Source organism: Panthera onca, chromosome C1, assembly GCF_046562875.1.
Source record: "Panthera onca isolate mPanOnc1 chromosome C1, mPanOnc1 haplotype 2, whole genome shotgun sequence".
NCBI lineage: Eukaryota > Metazoa > Chordata > Mammalia > Carnivora > Felidae > Panthera > Panthera onca.
The window spans coordinates 194,352,862-194,370,991 of NC_138346.1; the positions used below are offsets into that span (position 1 = coordinate 194,352,862).

At 41.1% G+C, this 18,130-nt stretch overlaps 1 protein-coding gene across 6 annotated transcripts in view; it reads left to right on the forward strand.

The window, feature by feature from the left end:
* Positions 1 to 18,130, forward strand: part of KIAA0319L (KIAA0319 like) — a 95,967-nt gene that overhangs the window by 23,804 nt on the left and 54,033 nt on the right. For all 6 annotated transcript variants that reach the window (XM_060622174.3, XM_060622173.3, XM_060622177.3 and 3 more), the window contains exon 3: positions 6,436 to 6,965. In XM_060622174.3, coding sequence (XP_060478157.1) covers positions 6,436 to 6,965 — 530 coding nt within the window. The remainder of the gene's footprint in view (positions 1 to 6,435; positions 6,966 to 18,130) is intronic.

Consider the following 18,130-nt stretch of genomic DNA (forward strand, 5'->3'; position numbering starts at 1 on the left):
ACTTCTTGACTATTCTTCCAAAAATAGTCTATGCAAATATATGCATAAACATTATATTCTTTCTCTCCCTACACCAATTGTAGCATACTATGCACACTGCTCTGAACTTTTCTTTTTCTACATAACGTACCCTAGATACCACTGCATATTAGTACTGTATAAAGTAGCTTTATTCATCCCTATAACTGCATGGATCGTCTTTAATTTAGTTAACCAGTTCTTATTGAGAAGCTTGTAAGTTATTTCCAATATTTTTTTCATTTCAAACAACACACAGTGAATATTTTTGATAGCATGTCACGTGTGCGATAGTATACCTGTTCAGTTAATTCCAGGTTTAGCTACCTTTATTCTATAAAGGCTGAATTTCTTTCCTTCAGAGCACTTATGCTGGTTTGCAATCCTGTATTCATTATTATGTGTATTTAATCTAATTTAATCCTACATTCATTATTGTCTGTTTAATTGTGTCTTCCCCGTCTAAATTAAGATTATAATCTCCATCAAAGCAGTCCTAGCATGAGACAGATGCATTGTAATATTTGTTGAATGGATGAATGAATAAAGAAATAAAGGTAATAGGTAGGTGGGAAGAAAACGTGCCTTCTTAATTAAACCTTTGAGCTTATCTTTTACTAGACAGGAACAATTTGCATCTCTGTAAAAATCAAAATCATTTGTAACTTATCAGTCTTCTATAAATTAACGTCTAAATTTAGGCTGTACTCATTAGTTAATAGTTCAAACAAAAGTACATTCTTTGGACCAGGGGTTGGCAAACTTTCTTAAAGGGCCAGATAGTAAACATTGTAGGCTTTGTGAGTCTTAAGAAAAAACTCTATTGCAGCTAGTTAACTCTGCCATTGTGGAGCAAAAATAGTCATAGACATTTTATACATAAATGAGTGTGACTATGTTCCAATAAAACTTTATTTACAATAATAGGCAGCAGCCAGAGTTACCCTTTGGGCCATAGTTTGCTGCCCCTGGTTTATTGAATCAGTAGTGATACCCCTTCTTTCATTCCTGATATTGTTAATTTGTGACTGCTGTCTTTTTTTTTCTTTTTTTTCCTGTCATCAGTCTGACTAGAGCTTTATCAGTTTTGTTGATCTTCCAAACAACCAGATTTTGGTCTCATTGATTTTTTTTTTTCTGTTTTTTATTTGTTTTCGTTTCATTGGTTATTCTTATCTTTAGCTTTTCTCTTCTCAGTTTATTTTGGGTATAATTTACCCTTCTAGCTTTTATGATGAAAGCATAGATCATTGATTAAAAAAATTTTTTTGTTTAAAGTTTGGCCTTTTTTTCTCTAGATCATTTGGAATGTGTATAATACATATGTACAAACAAAAAAGCTTCATTTAAAAAAATATATAAGCCCATCAGGCATAGATTTCTGCAGCTTTTAAAATTTAAAGTATCATGGGACTCTTTCTGTTGCGGTATATAGATTCTACCTCATTGTTTTCAGTTGCTGCATAGCATTCTAGAGTAACTGTATCTGTGTTGATAGACATGTAGGTTTTTCATATATTTCACCTGTACAAACTATGCTGTAATGAAATCGTCACATGTGAGAAGTTCTTCAGGATAGACGTGCACAGAGTATTTTTGTTACCTGTGTAATTTATTGAATGTCTCCCCTTTGATGCTCAGAAGGAATTAACTTGATGTGAATTACCACACTAACTACAATTGGTGGTTCTGTCTTTGTTATGAATTTTCTTATGTTGTTTAAGGGCTGAACTTTGGGGAAAAGTCTTCCTACTTTCATTACATTCCTGAGGTTTTCCTCCATATAGATTCTCTGATGTTCAGCAAGGCCTGAGCTGTGTCTGAAAGCTTTCCCATATTTCTTGCAGTAATAGGCTTTTTGTTCAGTATGAATTCTCATATCCAATAAGTTCTTCATAAAGATTTTCACACAGTCATTACACCAGTAGAGTTTCTTTTCACTGTGAGTTTTCTGATGTCCAGCAAAGGATATATACCTGATTTTCCACATTTATTTCAGTGGTAGGGTTTCTCTCTTGTATCTATTCGTTGATGACTAATAAGGGTTGAGCTCTTCCTAAAGGCTTCTCCACATTCATTACACCAATGTGATTTCTCACCAGTATGGATTTTCTGATGTGCCACACAGTTAAGTTATCCCTGAAAGCTTTTCATTGCATTTAAAAGGCTCTTCTCCACTATGCATTCTCATGATGAGTAAGGCCTGGGTTCTAAGCAAAGGCTTTTTCCGCAGTCTTTTCATGTGTAGGGTTTCTGACTGGTATGAATTCTCTGATGACTTTAAAAGGATAAAGTTCATTTTGAAAGCTTTTCTACATTCGTTGCATTTATGGGGTTTCTCTCTAGAATGGATTCTCTGACAATTGATAATTGTTGAGTCCTTGAGGATAAGGTTACTTGTTCATGTGAATTTTATGATGATTTAAAGGAAATGAGCTGGGGCACCTGATTCAGTCGGTTGAACGTCCGACTTGATTTTGGCTCAGATCATGATCTCATGGTTCATGAGATCAAGCCCTGCCTCAGGCTCTGTACTGACAGTGCAGAGCATGCTTCGGATTCTCACTCTCCCTCTCTCTCGGCTCCTTCCCCACTTGTGCACCCTCTCTCTCTCAAAATAAATAAGTAAACTTTATTATTTTTTTAAAATTTTTTTAACGTTTATTTATTTTTGAGACAGAGAGAGAGCATGAACGGGGGAGGGCCAGAGAGAGAGGGAGACACAGAATTGGAAGCAGGCTCTAGGCTCTGAGCCATCAACCCAGAGCCCGACGTGGGGCTCGAACTCACGGACCGCGAGATTGTGACCTGAGCTGAAGTAGGAGGCTTAACTGACTGAGCCACCCAGGCGCCCCTAGACTTTAAAACAAAATCTTAAAGGAAATGAGATGAGTTGTTCATAAAGGCTATTCCATATTCTTTTTTTTAACTTTATTTATTTATTTTGAGAGAGAGAGACAGAGAACGTGAGTGGGGGAGGAGCAAAGAGGGGAGAGAGAGAATCCCAAGCAGGCTCTGCGCCGACAGCGCAGAGCCCAATGTGGGTTTCAAACTCATGAATCACAAGATCATGACCTGAGCCGAAATCAAGAGTCGGACGCTTAATCAGACTGAGCCACCCGGGTGCCCCACTATCCCACATTCTTTACATTAATGGGTTATCTCACCTGTGTAACTTTTCTGGTGACTGATAACGGAAGAATTATATTTAAAGGCTTTCCCACATTACCGTGCCACTTCTCTGTGGAGCTTCTGTGCTCCCATTCCAGGCCTTTATCAATCATGACACTGTATGTTCACTCTTCTAGAGACGATCCTTCAGAAACGTTTTGCTTTAGGACTGATATCTTTGTTTCAAATCAGTACTCCTGGACTGTACAGGCACCTGGCAGAATTTTCCACACCTCCATCCAGGGCTCTACCCCTTGCTCCAGTGGGTGATTAATTTTGGTTTGAAAAAGAGAAGCCCCTTGGACACCAGATTCCCATAGTTTTCCAGCATCACATCCCTGTACGTATCCACTGAATGGCATCCAGGTGTCTCTGTTCAGTCTGGGTAAAGGTCACAGCCACATGTGTAAATGTAGCCTGGGAGCCCTTTGTCTCCTTAGCTGCTCTTCAGAAAATCCTGATAAACCAATGGTTCTGGAGTCTAGAAGTCCAAAATCAAGGGTTGGTTCCTTCTGAGTCTCTGCGTAGAGCCCTTCCTCAACTCTTCTTAGCTTCTAGTGGCCACTTCCAGTCATTGGTGTTCCTTGGTTTGTAGCTGTATCTCTCCAGTCTCTGCCTCTGTCATCACATGGCCTTCTCCTTGTGTGTCTCTCTAGATGATTGATTTTAGACTTTTCTTATTTTCTAAATAAGCGTTTAAAACTAAATGCTCCCTCAATGCTGCATTAACTGCATCCCATGAATTTTTATATGTTATGTTTTCATTTTCATTCAGTTCAAAATATATTCTAATTTCCCTCATGTGATCTCAACCTACACTTGGGGTAAATTAGTGGTCAGTCAAAGATGAAAAGGGACCATTATCCAGTTGTCGGGAGCTCTTTATCTGTGTAGCTTCCTCCTTTCTGGTTGTTTGTTCCAAAATTCTTGCTATCACAGTCACCTCAAACTCTGTTTCCTCAGTGCAGCAAGTCTGCCCTAGTCTGCTTGGGCTCTCTCCTTCCCTGTGCCACCATCTGGAGCATGATGCTGTACGGAAAGCCCTGGTGGTCACAGGGCTCACCTTGTTTGTTTCCTTTCTCTCTGGGATCACCTACTTGTTGTTCATGGTCTAAAAACAATTGTTCCATATATTTTGTCTAGCGTTCTAGCTACTCATGGTGGGAGGGCAAGTCCTATGGCAGTTTCTCCTGCAGGAGCAAAAGTGGAGGTCACGGTACATATTAAAAATTAAATGAAATAGTGACTTATACAAAAGTGCAGGTTATTTTCATCTGTGTGGACCTCTTCACTGTGTTAAATATGAGAGAATTACTCTGAGAAGAATGAGGGAAAGTTGATATAAAGGTGACTGACAGTGGTTACTGAGGTAACAATTTATTGATTTCAACACAGTCTGTGTACTTAGCTGTTAACCAAGATTCATACCATTGGTTACTGTGTGGGAAGGTGGATGAGGATATGAGGGGTATTTCTGTAGCTCTTGGTAGCTTCATTTTTTTCATAGTTGCTATTTCTTCATTTTTCTTAAGGAAGTTCTATTTTTTCTAGGTTTCTAAATTGCCTTGTCTGATGTTAGGTTCGTGCCAATGTCTGTCTCTTTTCTTTTAATGAACAATGGCAGATTGGCTTCCATAGCGCCTGCTCAGTCATCCAGAAGCTTGCCTTTATTTTCCTCATATCTGTCAGTTGACTGGTGTTCACATTTAGTCTGCTGGACATTTTGTAAGTATTTCCTGGGAGTCAAGTTGGCTTTGGCTGATTCTTCTTCTTCTTTTTTTTTTTTTTAAGTTGATTTATTTATTTTGAGAGAGACAGAGACAAGCAGGGGAAGTGCAGAGAGAGAGAGGGAGAGAGAGAATCCCAAGCAGGCCCCGCACCTTCAGCGCGGAGCCCAGTATGGGGCTCGAACCCATGAACCATAAGATCGTGACCTGAGCTGAAACCAAGAGTCGGCCGCTTAACCGACTGAGCCACCCAGGTGCCCTGACTTTGGCTGATTATTCCATTGTCGCTCTGGTTATTCATAGCCCTTTTTCAGTTATGTGTATGTGCAGACATGATTATCCATCTCTTCAGTGTTTTGGTTCTACTGCATATTTTCTGTGTGTAATTTCAAGATATTTTGTGTTCTAACCCCAGGGCCAGAGCTAGGGTGAAGAAAGAGACACATAAGGCACAAAATTTAAGGAGGTGCTCACTCTCAAGGTTGGGTAAGCCAACTCTGTACTTACATGACTCTGAGAATATATTCCTTCTTAAATTTTGTGCCTGAGGCATCAATCTTGCCTCACCCTGGTTCTGGCCCTGTATAACCCTGACCATAGTTGGGTACAGATACCTATATAACTAAGACCTTAAAATGAGCTCTGTATAATAGCTTTCATTTAGAACATGCTTTGACTTAACTTCATCTAATAAAACAGAAGTGAGGTAATATTTCAGGAGAATAAATGCCATGCCTAAAGTAATTCAGTAGCCCAAAAGTTTATCCATAAGCAACAGTATCCACAATTTTGAACCATGTTATTTATGTTAACCATACTAGGTCACTGTTGTACTTCTGTTCCTTTGTTTCTTATCATGACATGGCTTGTCAGTAGGAAGTTCATTCTAGCAGAATCCCTCTCATGATTAAACTTTTTGGTAATCTGACTACTGATCAGCTCTGGTTGATACCATGATATGCAAAACCACCTGACTCTGGCAAGCAGTTGGTTAGAAAATGGATGAACCTGTAACCTGTTGGAGGTGAAGAATACTCCGTTTGTGTTGCTGCCAGTTCAGTGGGTGGGGTGGGGGTGGGTGGACTATTCCATCCTGTTCCACTACCTGTTCTTCTGGTCCCATAGTGCTTGCACTGTCCCTGAGAAAGGCCAGGACATGAGTGGAAGGTCAAGTGGTGGGACTCTGCCCCTTCCACCCCTCCATACACTTCCACCAGAATAGCTATTTTGTTTGTCTTGCTTTTTTCATGAACTGGAATTCTGTATGAAAGGTCTATGTGGAAGGGACTCATTGAGAAGGGGAACCACCGATGAATGTGGAACAGTACTTCTATAAGCTAAAGTATCCTGAGCCAAAAAACACTCTATTTTGCTTCTTCTGTTCCACTTACTAGACAGCTTTCCCACCTTCTTAAAAACTAGTATTCAAAATAGCCTTAAATGTTGGTGTTCAGGACACTTTACAGATCAGTAGTGTGTTTTTATTACCTCTTAAAATGTTTTCATTCCTTGTTTTTAGATGCCAGTGAGAGCAGGTGCCAGCATGAGAAGACAGAATTTGGAGTTGGCCTGAGATCTGGGGGAGAAAATCACCTCCGGCTTCTTGAAGGAACCCCCTCTTTCCAGTTGTGTTGGGCTGCTTGCTGCCAGGATTCTGTCTGCCATGCCTTTTGGTGGTTAGAAGGGATGTGCATTCAGGCAGACTGCAGCAGGCCCCGGAGCTGCCAGACTTTCAGGACAGACTCTTCCAATTCCATGCTGGTGTTTTTTAAAAAATTCCAAACTGCAGATGGTTTGGGCTATCCACCTGAAGAAGATGAACCACATATTCTGGGGCTAGGTTGGAGCAGGGTATCTTGGAGAAGACAGAATCCACCCAGAGCTCCACTCAGACCCACCGTATCTTCTAGTGACCAGCAGAGCTTAATCAGGAAGCTTCGCAAGAGAGATAGTCCCAGTGAAGAAGTAGCTACACATACAGTGACACAGCATTCTGAAATGAATGACTCCAAGGAAGTAGGTGATCTGAATACCAGTGGTTCTGCAGAGGTAAGCATATTATGAATAAGGAGCAGAGAAACTGTTAAATCTGTTTTCACATTTGGCACACATGAGCAGTGAAGCTGGTGGTTGTGGGAAGCACTCTATGCTGAGGAATATATGTATAAAGCTGCTTGGTGTCATCTTTGTGGGTGCAGCCCAGATGTTACAAGTATAGTTGGACCTTAGAGATGTTCACTGCATTACAAGTCTGACCATTGTTTTGGTAACAGCAGAAATCTGCTCATTATCTAGTCTAAGCTGGTTCTTGGCTACAGGTAAGTGCAGTTGTGTGGTGTCCGTTTTCACCAACAATTCTGCAGTATTTTCTGGCAGGTTGCAAAACACTTGATTGACATGGTTACATTCAAGCTGTCCTCCCTCTTCCCCATCTCCCACGTACAAATACATTTCCTTATGAGGTAGTTTCTATTCCAGTCTGAAGTGCCATTCCTGGCACCACAGACTAAGACCAGACTTACTGAGCTGGGGAGCCAGAGCTGGCCATTAGCCAAGAGGTTTCTGGGGTGACTTCTTACCAAGCTTTGTATGCCAAGGGAGATACCACCAGTAGAGTTTATTCTGCTTGTTATGTTTCTTCATTGTTGATCTTCCTGGGCAAATGATTAAAAGGAATGACTCACTCTGTGCTCAGCCTCCCTTGATTGCTGTGACTTATTTTTGTATTTGTTTTGTCCTAGTTGTTTCTACCAAGTTGAAGCCAGAGTGGGGAAGCTACTACATGCCAGGCACTATGTGTGCTAATCGTCGTACAATGTCATTTTGTTTGATTTTCATAGCAATATTCCCAAATTGGTATTATTAGCCCTGTTTTACCAGTGAGGAAACTGGGGCCCAAAGAGGTTAAACAGTTTGATTGTGTAGCTAATGAATAACAAACCTAGGATTGGAATGCAGATTTAATATTAGGAAAAAACCTTTCAGTGCAATATTAGAGATACAGTCTTAGGTTTAATATGCCCTGTAAACATTAGACATCTGTTGTTAATGTCAGATACTTTACTAAGCACTAGAGATAGAAAGTGAGCAAGATGTGGTCCATGCCCTCAGGGAGTTTACAGTGTAGTGGAGACTCAAACACAAAGGTTGAGTATTTATAATAGTGTGTAACTATTGCATTAGTAGAGTTATATATACAATACAGTAGGAACAGAAAAGAGGAAGTGATTCATTTGAACAGGCAGGTGGTATGTATATGCAGGGAAGACTTCATAGAAATGTTTAATTTATTATTATTATTTTTAATTAAAAACATTTTTTGTTATTTTTGAGAGAGAGAGAGAGCGCGCGCATGCGCGTGTGCACACGAGTGGGGGATGGGCAGAGAGAGAGGGAGACACAGAATCTGAAGCAGGCTCCAGGCTCTGAGCTGTCAGCCCAGAGCCCGATGTGCGTCTGGAACCCATGAACTGCGAGATCATTTCCTGAGCCGAAGTTGGACGCTTAACTGACTGAGCCACCCAGGTGCCCCAGAAATGTTTATTTTATTTCTTTTTTCTCTTTAAGCGTTTATTACCTACACTAGATTATAATCTTCTTTTTAAAAATTTTAATTCCGCTGTGGTTAACATACAGTGTTATAGTAGTTTCAGGTGTACACTATAGTGATTCAACAGTTCCATATATTATCCAGTGCTCATCAAGATAAGTATACTCTTAATCCTGCTCACCTATTTCACGTATGCCCCCCACCCACCTCCCTTCTGGTAACCATCTTTAATATATTTCTTTTTTTTTTTTTTTTTTTTTTTTTAATTTTTTTTTCAACGTTTTTTATTTATTTTTGGGACAGAGAGAGACAGAGCATGAACGGGGGAGGGTCAGAGAGAGAGGGAGGCACAGAATCAGAAGCAGGCTCCAGGCTCTGAGCCATCAGCCCAGAGCCCGACACGGGGCTCGAACTCACGGACCGCGAGATCGCGACCTGGCTGAAGTCGGACGCTTAACCGACTGCGCCACCCAGGCGCCCCTAATATATTTCTTGAAGGATGTGTAGGATTTCACTGGGGACAGAGGCACAGTGCATGCAAAGGCTCAGTCATTTGGCAAATATTTTTTGCACATTTCCTGTGTGCAAGGTATTACACTAAGCTAGGCACTGGGGATATTATAGTAAGTGAGATAGACAGGATTTCTCCCCCAACAGAGCTTATGCTCTGGCAAGGAAAACAGACATTATGATTATAATACTTAAATAATTATAAGCTTGATATGGGTTTAAGAGGATAAGTGCAGAGTGCTGGAAGAGCATCTAACAGGGACCTAATTGAGACTAAGGGATATGGTTAGGTACTTTAAGTAAAGAAAGTTTAAGTTGAGACTTGATGTAGAAGGAGTTTGGAAAAGAAGCAAAGTATTTCAGGCAGAGAGCTAACAATTTCAAAGTTTGTTAGGTGCCCTAGAGTGTGGCAAGATCAAGAAGTTGAGAGAGGCTGGTCTTGTTCAACGAAGAAAGCCAAAGGTGAAAAAGGAGGGTTGTGAGCTGTGGAGAGCCTTAAGGCCTTCTTAAGATTTTGGTCTTTATCTTCAGGTCAGTGAGAAGTCATTAAAGAATTTTAAGTAGGGGAGGGGCACCTGGGTGGCTCAGTTGGTTAAGCGTCCGACTTAGGCTTATGTCATGATCTCACAGTTCGTGAGTTCAGGCCCCGCATTGGGCTCTGTGCTGACAGCTCAGAGCCTAGAGCCTGCTTCGGATTCTGTGTCTCCCTCTCTCTCTGCTCCTCTTCTGCTCATGCTCTCTCTCTCTCTCTCTCTCTCTCTCTCTCTCTCCTCTCTCAAAAATAAATAAACTTTAAAAAAAATTTAAGGAATTTTAAGTAGGGGATAACTTGATCAGATGTGTTGCTGTGTGGTGAATAGATTGGAGAGAGGCAAGAATGTACTAGGAGCAAGCAATCACATAGGCTCTTCAAGGCAAGGGAACCATTGTACTAGAGAAAGAGGTTGAAAATACAGGAAAGGGAATAAACAACAAATAATTCCATAAAGCGGTGGTTCACAAACCTTAGCATACATCAGAATCACCTGGAGGCCTTGTTGAAAACAGTTTGGCCCCAATTCCAGAGTTTCTGATTTAGTAGGTCTAGAGTGAGGCCTGAGAATTTGCATTTGTGACAAGTTCTGGAGAGGCCAATGCTGCTGGCCTGAGAAACGCACATTGAGAGCTAGTGTCTTACAGGGTGAGTGCGTTTGAATCCTGAGCACAGAGGACCAAGATTAGCCTTAAGCAGGAGGGGATATCTCCTTCATGATGATAGGAAGGAAGAAATAGGTGAATATAGGTGTAGCAAAGGTGGGTTTGTAGGTTCAATAGAAGGAAATTGTGGTAGTTCTAATCTCATGCCTGTTTTTCTGAAGTGGGGTAGATTATTTGCTGAGAGTAGAAGCAGAGGTAGGTGGAATGGGCATAGGTAGGTAGTAGGCAGGAAAATCAGAGGTTTGGAGAGAGTGGTAAAGGTCTGAAACAGCCATTAGGAAGGCTGGGAGAAGGCCAAGCAGGTAAGGAAATAGACTGCTGGTAGCACTGAACATGGAGACTATGAATTTATAACAGTGGTACTGACCTCTGCAGGTGTGTGAGTCTCCTCAGCAGCTCTCAGCAACCCTGTCAAGAAAAGGCAGTTTGATAGGTTGATTTACCCAAGATTGGAACTTTGCCAATCTTGCAAAGAAGGAAATAGGGATGTGGAAGTCGAGGTTATTGTCAAGAGAGTGGATTAGGAAGATAGAAAAAGAGGCAAATAAATATAAGAGGGGCTAACTGACAGAGATATGATAGAGGAGTTTGGCATTTAGAGTTTTCCATGATGAGAGACAGATACAGGAGGCACAACTAAGTGTGTGTCCTGTAAAACTGGAGGTAGTCATCAGAGGATGGGATATATTTGTAAGATTATTTATTTTGAGGGGGGCGGGGTAGGGAACAAGCAGGAGATGGACAGAGAGGGAGAGAAAATCCCAAGCAGGTGTCATGCTCATCGCAGAGCCCAGTGCAGGGCTTGATCCCAACTCGGGGCTTGATCCCATGACTATGAGATCATGACCTGAGCCGAAATTGAGTTGGCTGTTTAACTGACTGAGCCACCCAAGTACCCCAAGGATGGGATATTTGAATCTAAGTTATTGGAGGTGGAGAAGTTCTGGCAACTACAATATCTAGGGTATAGTTGTGGAAGAGAGTTGCTGGGGTAGAGTAGACAAGGAGCTCAAAGAACTCAGGAAGCTCAAAATACATGTTATATGAGTTATCCATATAGACACTGAGATAGACTTTTATGATGATGATGATGATGATAGCAATAGCTACTGTTTCCTGAGTGAGCACTTACTGTGTACCAGATACCATTCTGAACCTTGATGTATTTTTAACTCTTTTAATCCATACAACAACTCCTATGAAGTGCTATTAACCATCTCTATTTTATAAACGAGGAAACTCAGGAAGAGAGAGGTTAAGGAACATGGTCAAGGCAATATAGCTTGTATATGGTAGTACCAGGATTTGAACCCAGGCACTCTGATTCTCTCCAGAGTCTGTCCTCTTAACCCTGTTACTGTTTAGGCAGTAAAGAGCAATTTCGAGAGCCAGATGTCAAAGCCCTCAGAAAAACAGAAGGAGTAGTGAGGCATTTGGGAGAGGACAGCATGGTAAGGGTTGAATTGCAGCAAGATGGTAGAGGAGAGAGGTTTTACAAAAAAGGTAGAAGAGTAATGGTCTGCCAAGGGCATTGGGAAGGGGAGCAAATAAAATACTAACCTGCCTTCAGTTGTGACATATGGGAGAGTAAGGAGCCCTCATATTGCAGAGATACATGGGAAATAGTATCCTTAGGGAAGGGCATGCTCACAGTTAAGAATAGGTGCTCAAGGACCCTTTTATGGGCATGTGACCTGTGCAGTTGTACAAGTCCACACACTTAGACCCTGTTCTCAGTTTGATGCATTGCTGTCATTGTCTTGAAATTCTTAATAGTTTTTCAGTAAGGGACCCCATATTTTCATTTTGCACTGTATCCTGCATATTATGTAGTATGTCCTGCAGGAGGTATAGGGAATACAACATGAAATGATGAGCTTCTAGGTGATTTTTGATCATGGAATAGAAATTCTAGGTGATTACATGGAATTTTTGGTAGAAAGAAAAGGAAGTTAGGTCTCACAGCAGAGGAAGTGTAGGTAATTTAGGGAAAACAGTTGTGGTATAGTAAATGTTTAACAACTGGGTCCCTCCCTCCCCTCAAAGCCCCCAAAACAAGCCCTGAGTTGTAGATGTTGTCAGTTTCCATGGTGTAAATACAGCCACCATGACCATTTTGGAACTTCCAACATGAGTTGGGAGAGATGTGCACAGTCAGGTCAGATGAGCCAGCTCCAGCACACTTCCGATAATTGTGATCAGTAAAATGAGAAGTAGACCAATAAAACAAGAAATACGGTAGATGTAGGCATGGCAGTGTCCTGGAAGAGGGTAAAAACTCAAATTTGGGCCTTAGAGAATTCAGGTGTACCTTGGAAGGAAGATCCTGGGGTTGTGTTGCTGGGGAGTACTTTTTCTTCTTGTTGGCCTGCAATGGACAGTAGCAATAAATTGCTGCTAAGGAATGGGATCTGGAGCTTTAGGGTCTAAAACAGAGAGTGGGTGGACATGAGGGGAGGAATATTGAACTTGAACTATGAGCCGCAAGAGTAGGAGGGGGCCTTTGTGCAATGTTGCACAGAGGCATTTATATAGGTTGGCATCACTTGCTGAGAACTGTAAGCATTGTAAAATAATAGGGCAAAGTGAAGTCTTCAGTTCCAGACATTATGTTTGACCTTATATGCCATTCGTAGGAGCTTGAGGCCTTGGATAGTTCTGGAAGGGTAGTAGAATCACCTTGCGCATTCAGAATAGTTAACTGGTAGGCATTTCTTTTAGGAGAGTACTTGCAGCTCAAACTTGTGCTTAATGCACTGGGGAAAGGGAAGGAAGTGTATACGCTGCAGATCTTCTCCTTCTAATTAGGGATGGCTGGCTAGCAGTACTAGTTTCTAGTTTGTACTGTTGGCATTAAGGTAGGTCAAGCAACTCTGCATCCAAAGTGGTAAGAAATTATATCATAAATTGCTCTCGTCTTGCCTGAAATGCCTGCAGAGCTGTGAAGGCATTGGGTTGTTAGTAGCATTCTTCATTCTTTTGGAGACATACAAATATTGTATCTAAGAGCCGGTATTGTGGACCTTTTGCAATTCCAAAAATGGAAAGGAATGTCACCAATTTATTCCCCTTTATCACCTTAAAGAAGGAGAGGCTTGTACTGCTTGGTTTAAGTGTCGTGTCCTTTCTGTGTGGTGAATTGTCTCTGAATTGTCAGCAGGAGGAGAATGAAGGCTTATTGCAGTTCAGCCACTGGCAGTTAATTGCTGCCAGGCCTGCTTTGTGAAACGAGGAGAGGAATGTTCTCTGAGCCCAGGAAATGAAGGTACAGTTAGGTATCCCCACATGGAAGGTTTGGCTTTCGGAAAACTGAGGTGCCCCTTTCTCTGCCACCACCATCATTTCATCCCCTGTAAGCCAGTGCCTTTCTGTGGGACAAATATCTGAGAGGATAAATGAGTCAAGCCTTTGGGCACCTCTCTGCTGCCTTTTTTACTGAGGAAAATTCTTGTGCTGACTCTACATCTTACCAGCAGATAGAGGTGTGGGGTGTGGGCAGCGACAGAGAAGAGCCTTGCATAACCGAGTATGAAACCCGGCAGTTCTGTCTCCCTTTGTCCCATGTTTTGGTTTGGTTTGGTTTTCAGGGTTTTTTGCTTGATCACTTTGTTTTGATTTTTATTTATTTTTTATTTTTTTGTTAATTTTTTTTTAATGTTTACTTATTTTTGAGAGAGAGAGAGAGAGAGATAGAGAGAGAGAGAGAGAGAGAGAGAGAGAGAGAAAGAGACCGAGCGTGAGCAGGGGGAGGGGCAGAGAGAGAGAGAGGGAACACAGATCTGAAACAGGCTCCAGGTTCTGAGCTGTCAGCACAGAGCCCAATGTGGGGCTTGAGCTCACTATCTGTGAAATTGTGACCTGAGCCAAAGTCAGACATTTAACCGACTGAGCCAACAAAATGCCCCAACTTAGTTAACGATTTTTAAAAAATCTTTCCTGGGGTGCCTGGGTGGCTCAGTGGGTTGGGTGGCCAACTTCGGCTCAGGTCATGATCTCACAGTCTGTGAGTCCGTGAGTTCGAGCCCCGCGTCAGGCTCTGTGCTGACAGCTCAGAGCCTGGAGCCTGCTTCGAGTTCTGTATCTCCCTCTCTGCACCTCCCCACTCGCACTCTGTCTCTCTCTCTCTCTCAAAAATAAACAAACATTAAAAAAATAAAAACTAAAAAATCTTCCCTATAATTCTTTAGGGTTGTGAAATTTTTGCCAAGGGTTCATTTATTCTTCTGGCTATAATTTCCTGACATATTTGGAATTCCTAAGGGCCAGGCCTAGTTTCCCTCAGATTCTCATTCTCTGTTATCTGGGCAGCGGACAGGCCAATAACTTTTACCAAAAATTGTTTAGCCTCAGGCCCCCTTCCAGCCCCCTGGCCTGGATAAGTTGTATGACTTTGCTACCCCTCAGTGACCAAGGCCCTTCTAGTACTGTCTGGGTGCACACATATGCACTAAATGCCCCCTCCCCCACCACCATTCTAACCTTACATTACTGGCTTATTGCATTGAGAGAAAAACTGGGTAGCCTGTGCCCTTGTTGTGTGTGGGTGTGCAGAAATCCCTGCAACTGTACTGTTCTTTTCTCAAAAGTATTAGTGCCTGAACTAGAATACCCTTTCCTTTTTCCTCCCCTCCCCCCTTAACTGCTCACTTTCTCCTCTCATCTCCTAAATTTTCTGGTTCTTTCATCAGCTTATCTTTTTTTTTTTTTTTTTTTTTTTTTTTATCTATTTCACTATATGATGTGAATTTAAAAATGTGTTTGTTGGCTACTTTAAGGTTTTTTTATTTTTAAGTAATCTCTATACCCAACATGAGGCTTGAACCTACAACCCTGAGATCAAGAGTCACACGCTCCACTGACTGATCCAGCCAGGTACCCCTGTTGGCTACTTTGCTAAGTTAACTTAGGATGCAGGCAGTGGTGAAGGTTTTGGTGTGGACGGGTTAATAGAGCGTTGCTAATTGGCACACCTTGAGCCTTGGGAAGAAAGTCTCAAAACCAGCCATCTCTTAGCCAACACCCTTGTCATCCCTCTCCCTTTCTCTCTTCATGGTGGTCTTAGTTTCTCCAAGGAGACTATGAGAAGACATAACTTTGTAACTAACTGCTGCAAAAATAAACCCTGCCCTGTTCTCCAGCCTCAGCTTTAGTTGCTGAGAACTGGGTTGATAGGTCTTTAAACCCCACTGGCTTTGCTATTGTAGGAAGACTGTCTTCTAGTAGGATTTTTTGTTAATGACAATGATAGTTTTTGTTTTATTTTAATACAGTTGTGGCTCAAATCAAAATGTGTTGAAAGTTCAATTTCTATGAACCACTCGTTCTTTTTTGTTAAGTAGTCACCAGGGTGGCATGCGTATTACCAAGGAGGGCCCCCTACTTGGACTGTGATCATATGACCTGGATAAGTGTGAACATCCTGTGTGGGTCCTGCAGGCTCCTGATACTCAAAACCGAACAGCTCATGGTGGTTTTTCGGATCATCTGGAATTATGATATTAATCACTGGGCTGGCTTGTTTGATGAGGGGAAGGCAGTCCCAACTAGGCCTGGGGAGAAAGCAGAAGGAAGAAGTGGGAGAAGGAGTGAGAGAAATGGCGAAAGAGAATGTGAATAGAAGCCTCTCATCATTCTGAATAAAGCTTCTTTGAAGATGAAATAGGTGTATGCACCTGGGGCATGATTATATGACTTACGGTTAGTTCAGAATTAGGTTGGTTTTTATGATTTCTGTCAAGTGCCAGAAAAAAATTGCCTAAGGAAATTTCACCCAAATCTCAACCCTATATCATCCTCTACAAATTTTTAGTATTACTTCATAGTTTCTGAAGTAAAATGATTTGCTTCATATCTCCTCTTCCTGCTTTTTAAAAATATAATAATAATAAATAATAAACAAATTCTTTAAAAATAAAAATCTGCCTGCCTTGTTTAAAAGGATGTACACTCTTCTATTTCTGGGAATCTGTTCTAAAGCAGCAATTCCTAAATAAAGAAAGAGGTTCACACACAATGATAAGATGCTATTTATTTAATTAAAAAATGGAAGCAGTCTGTCTAATAAGGGGAAAGTTGAAGTTGTGCAGCCATTAAAAATATATTTTTGATTAGGGGTGCCTGGGTGGCTCAGTTGGTTAAGTGTCCGACTTCGACTCAGGTCATGATCTCAGTTTGTGAGTTCGAGCCCCGTGTCGGGCTCTGTGCTGACAGCTCAGAGCCTGGAGCCTGCCTCAGATTCTGTGTCTCCCTCTCTCTCTGCCCCTCCCCTGCTCATGCTCTGTCTCTCTCTGTCTCAAAAATAAATAAATACATTAAAAAAATTAAAATATATATATATATTTTTTGGTTATATGAATGGCTCTTCTGAACTTCCTCTGCTTTCCACTTCAGCCACACAGAATGCTTGCTCTTCTGTGGATACCATACTTTTTTTTTTTTTTATAGTTTAAGGAATTTTTATTTATTTTAACTTTTTATTTTTTTATATATTTTTTTAATTTTATTTTTTAAATTTACATCCAAATTAGCATATTGTGCAACAGTGATTTCAGGAGTAGATTCCTTACTGCCCCTTACCCATTTAGCCCATCCCCATCCCACAATCCCTCCAGTAACCCTCTGTTTGTTCTCCATATTTAAAAATCTCTTATGTTTTGTCCCCCTCCCTGGTTTTATATTATTTTTGCTTCCCTTCCCTTATATTCATCTGTTCTGTGTCTTAAAGTCCTCATATGAGTGAAGTCATGATATTTGTCTTTCTCTGATTAATTTCACTTAGCCTAATACCCTCTAGTTCCATCCATGTAGTTGCAAATGGCAAGATTTCACTGTTTTTGATTGCTGAGTAATACTCCATTGTATATATATACCACATTTTCCTTATCCATTCATCCATCGATGGACATTTGGGCTCTTTTCATACTTTGGCTATTATCTATAGTGCTGCTATAAACATTGGGGTGCATGTGCCCCTTCGAAACAGCACTCCTGTGTCCTTAGGATAAATACCTAGTAGTGCAATTGCTGTGTCATAGGATAGTTCTATTTTTAATTTTTTGAGGAACCTCCATACTGTTTTCCAGAGTGGCTGCACCAGTTTGCATTCCCACCAGAAGTGCAAAAGAGTTCCCCTTTCTCCACATCCTCACCAACATCTGTCGTTGCCTGAGTTGTTAATGTTAGCCGTTCTGACAGGTGTGAGGTGGTATCTCATTGTGGTTTTGATTTGTATTTCCCTGATGATGAGTGATGTTGAGCATTTTTTCATGTGTCGGTTGGCCATCTGGATGTCTTCTTTGGAGAAGTGTCTATTCATGTCTTTGCCCATTTCTTCACTGGATTATTTGTTTTTTGGGTATTGAGCTTGATAAGTTCTTTATCTGATATGTCGTTTGCAAATATCTTCTCCCATTCTGTTGGTTGCCTTTTAGCTTTGCTGATTGTTTCCTTTGCTGTGCAGAAGCTTTTTATTTTGATGAGGTAGGTCCCAATAGTTCATTTTTGCTTTTGTTTCCCTTGCCTCCGGAGACATGTTGAGTAAGAAGTTGCTGCGGCCAAGGGCAAAGAGGTTTTTGCCTGCTTTCTCCTTGAGGATTTTGATGGCTTCCTGTCTTACATTTAGGTCTTTCATCCATTTTGAGTTTATTTTTGTGTATGGTGTAAGAAAGTGGTCCAGGTTCATTTTTCTGCATGCCGCTGTCCAGTTTTCCCAGCCCCGCTTGCTGAAGAGACTGTCTTTATTCCATTGGCTCTTCTTTCCTGCTTTGTCAAAGATTAGTTGCCCATACATTTGTGAGTCCATTTCTGTTATGTTCCATTGATGTGAGTGTCTGTTTTTGTTCCATGTGAATACCATACTTTTAAAAAACAGCCTCCTTGAAGTGTAATTGACATAAACTGTATGTACATGTTTAAAGTGTATAATTTGTTTTAACAAAAATATACCTATAAAACCATC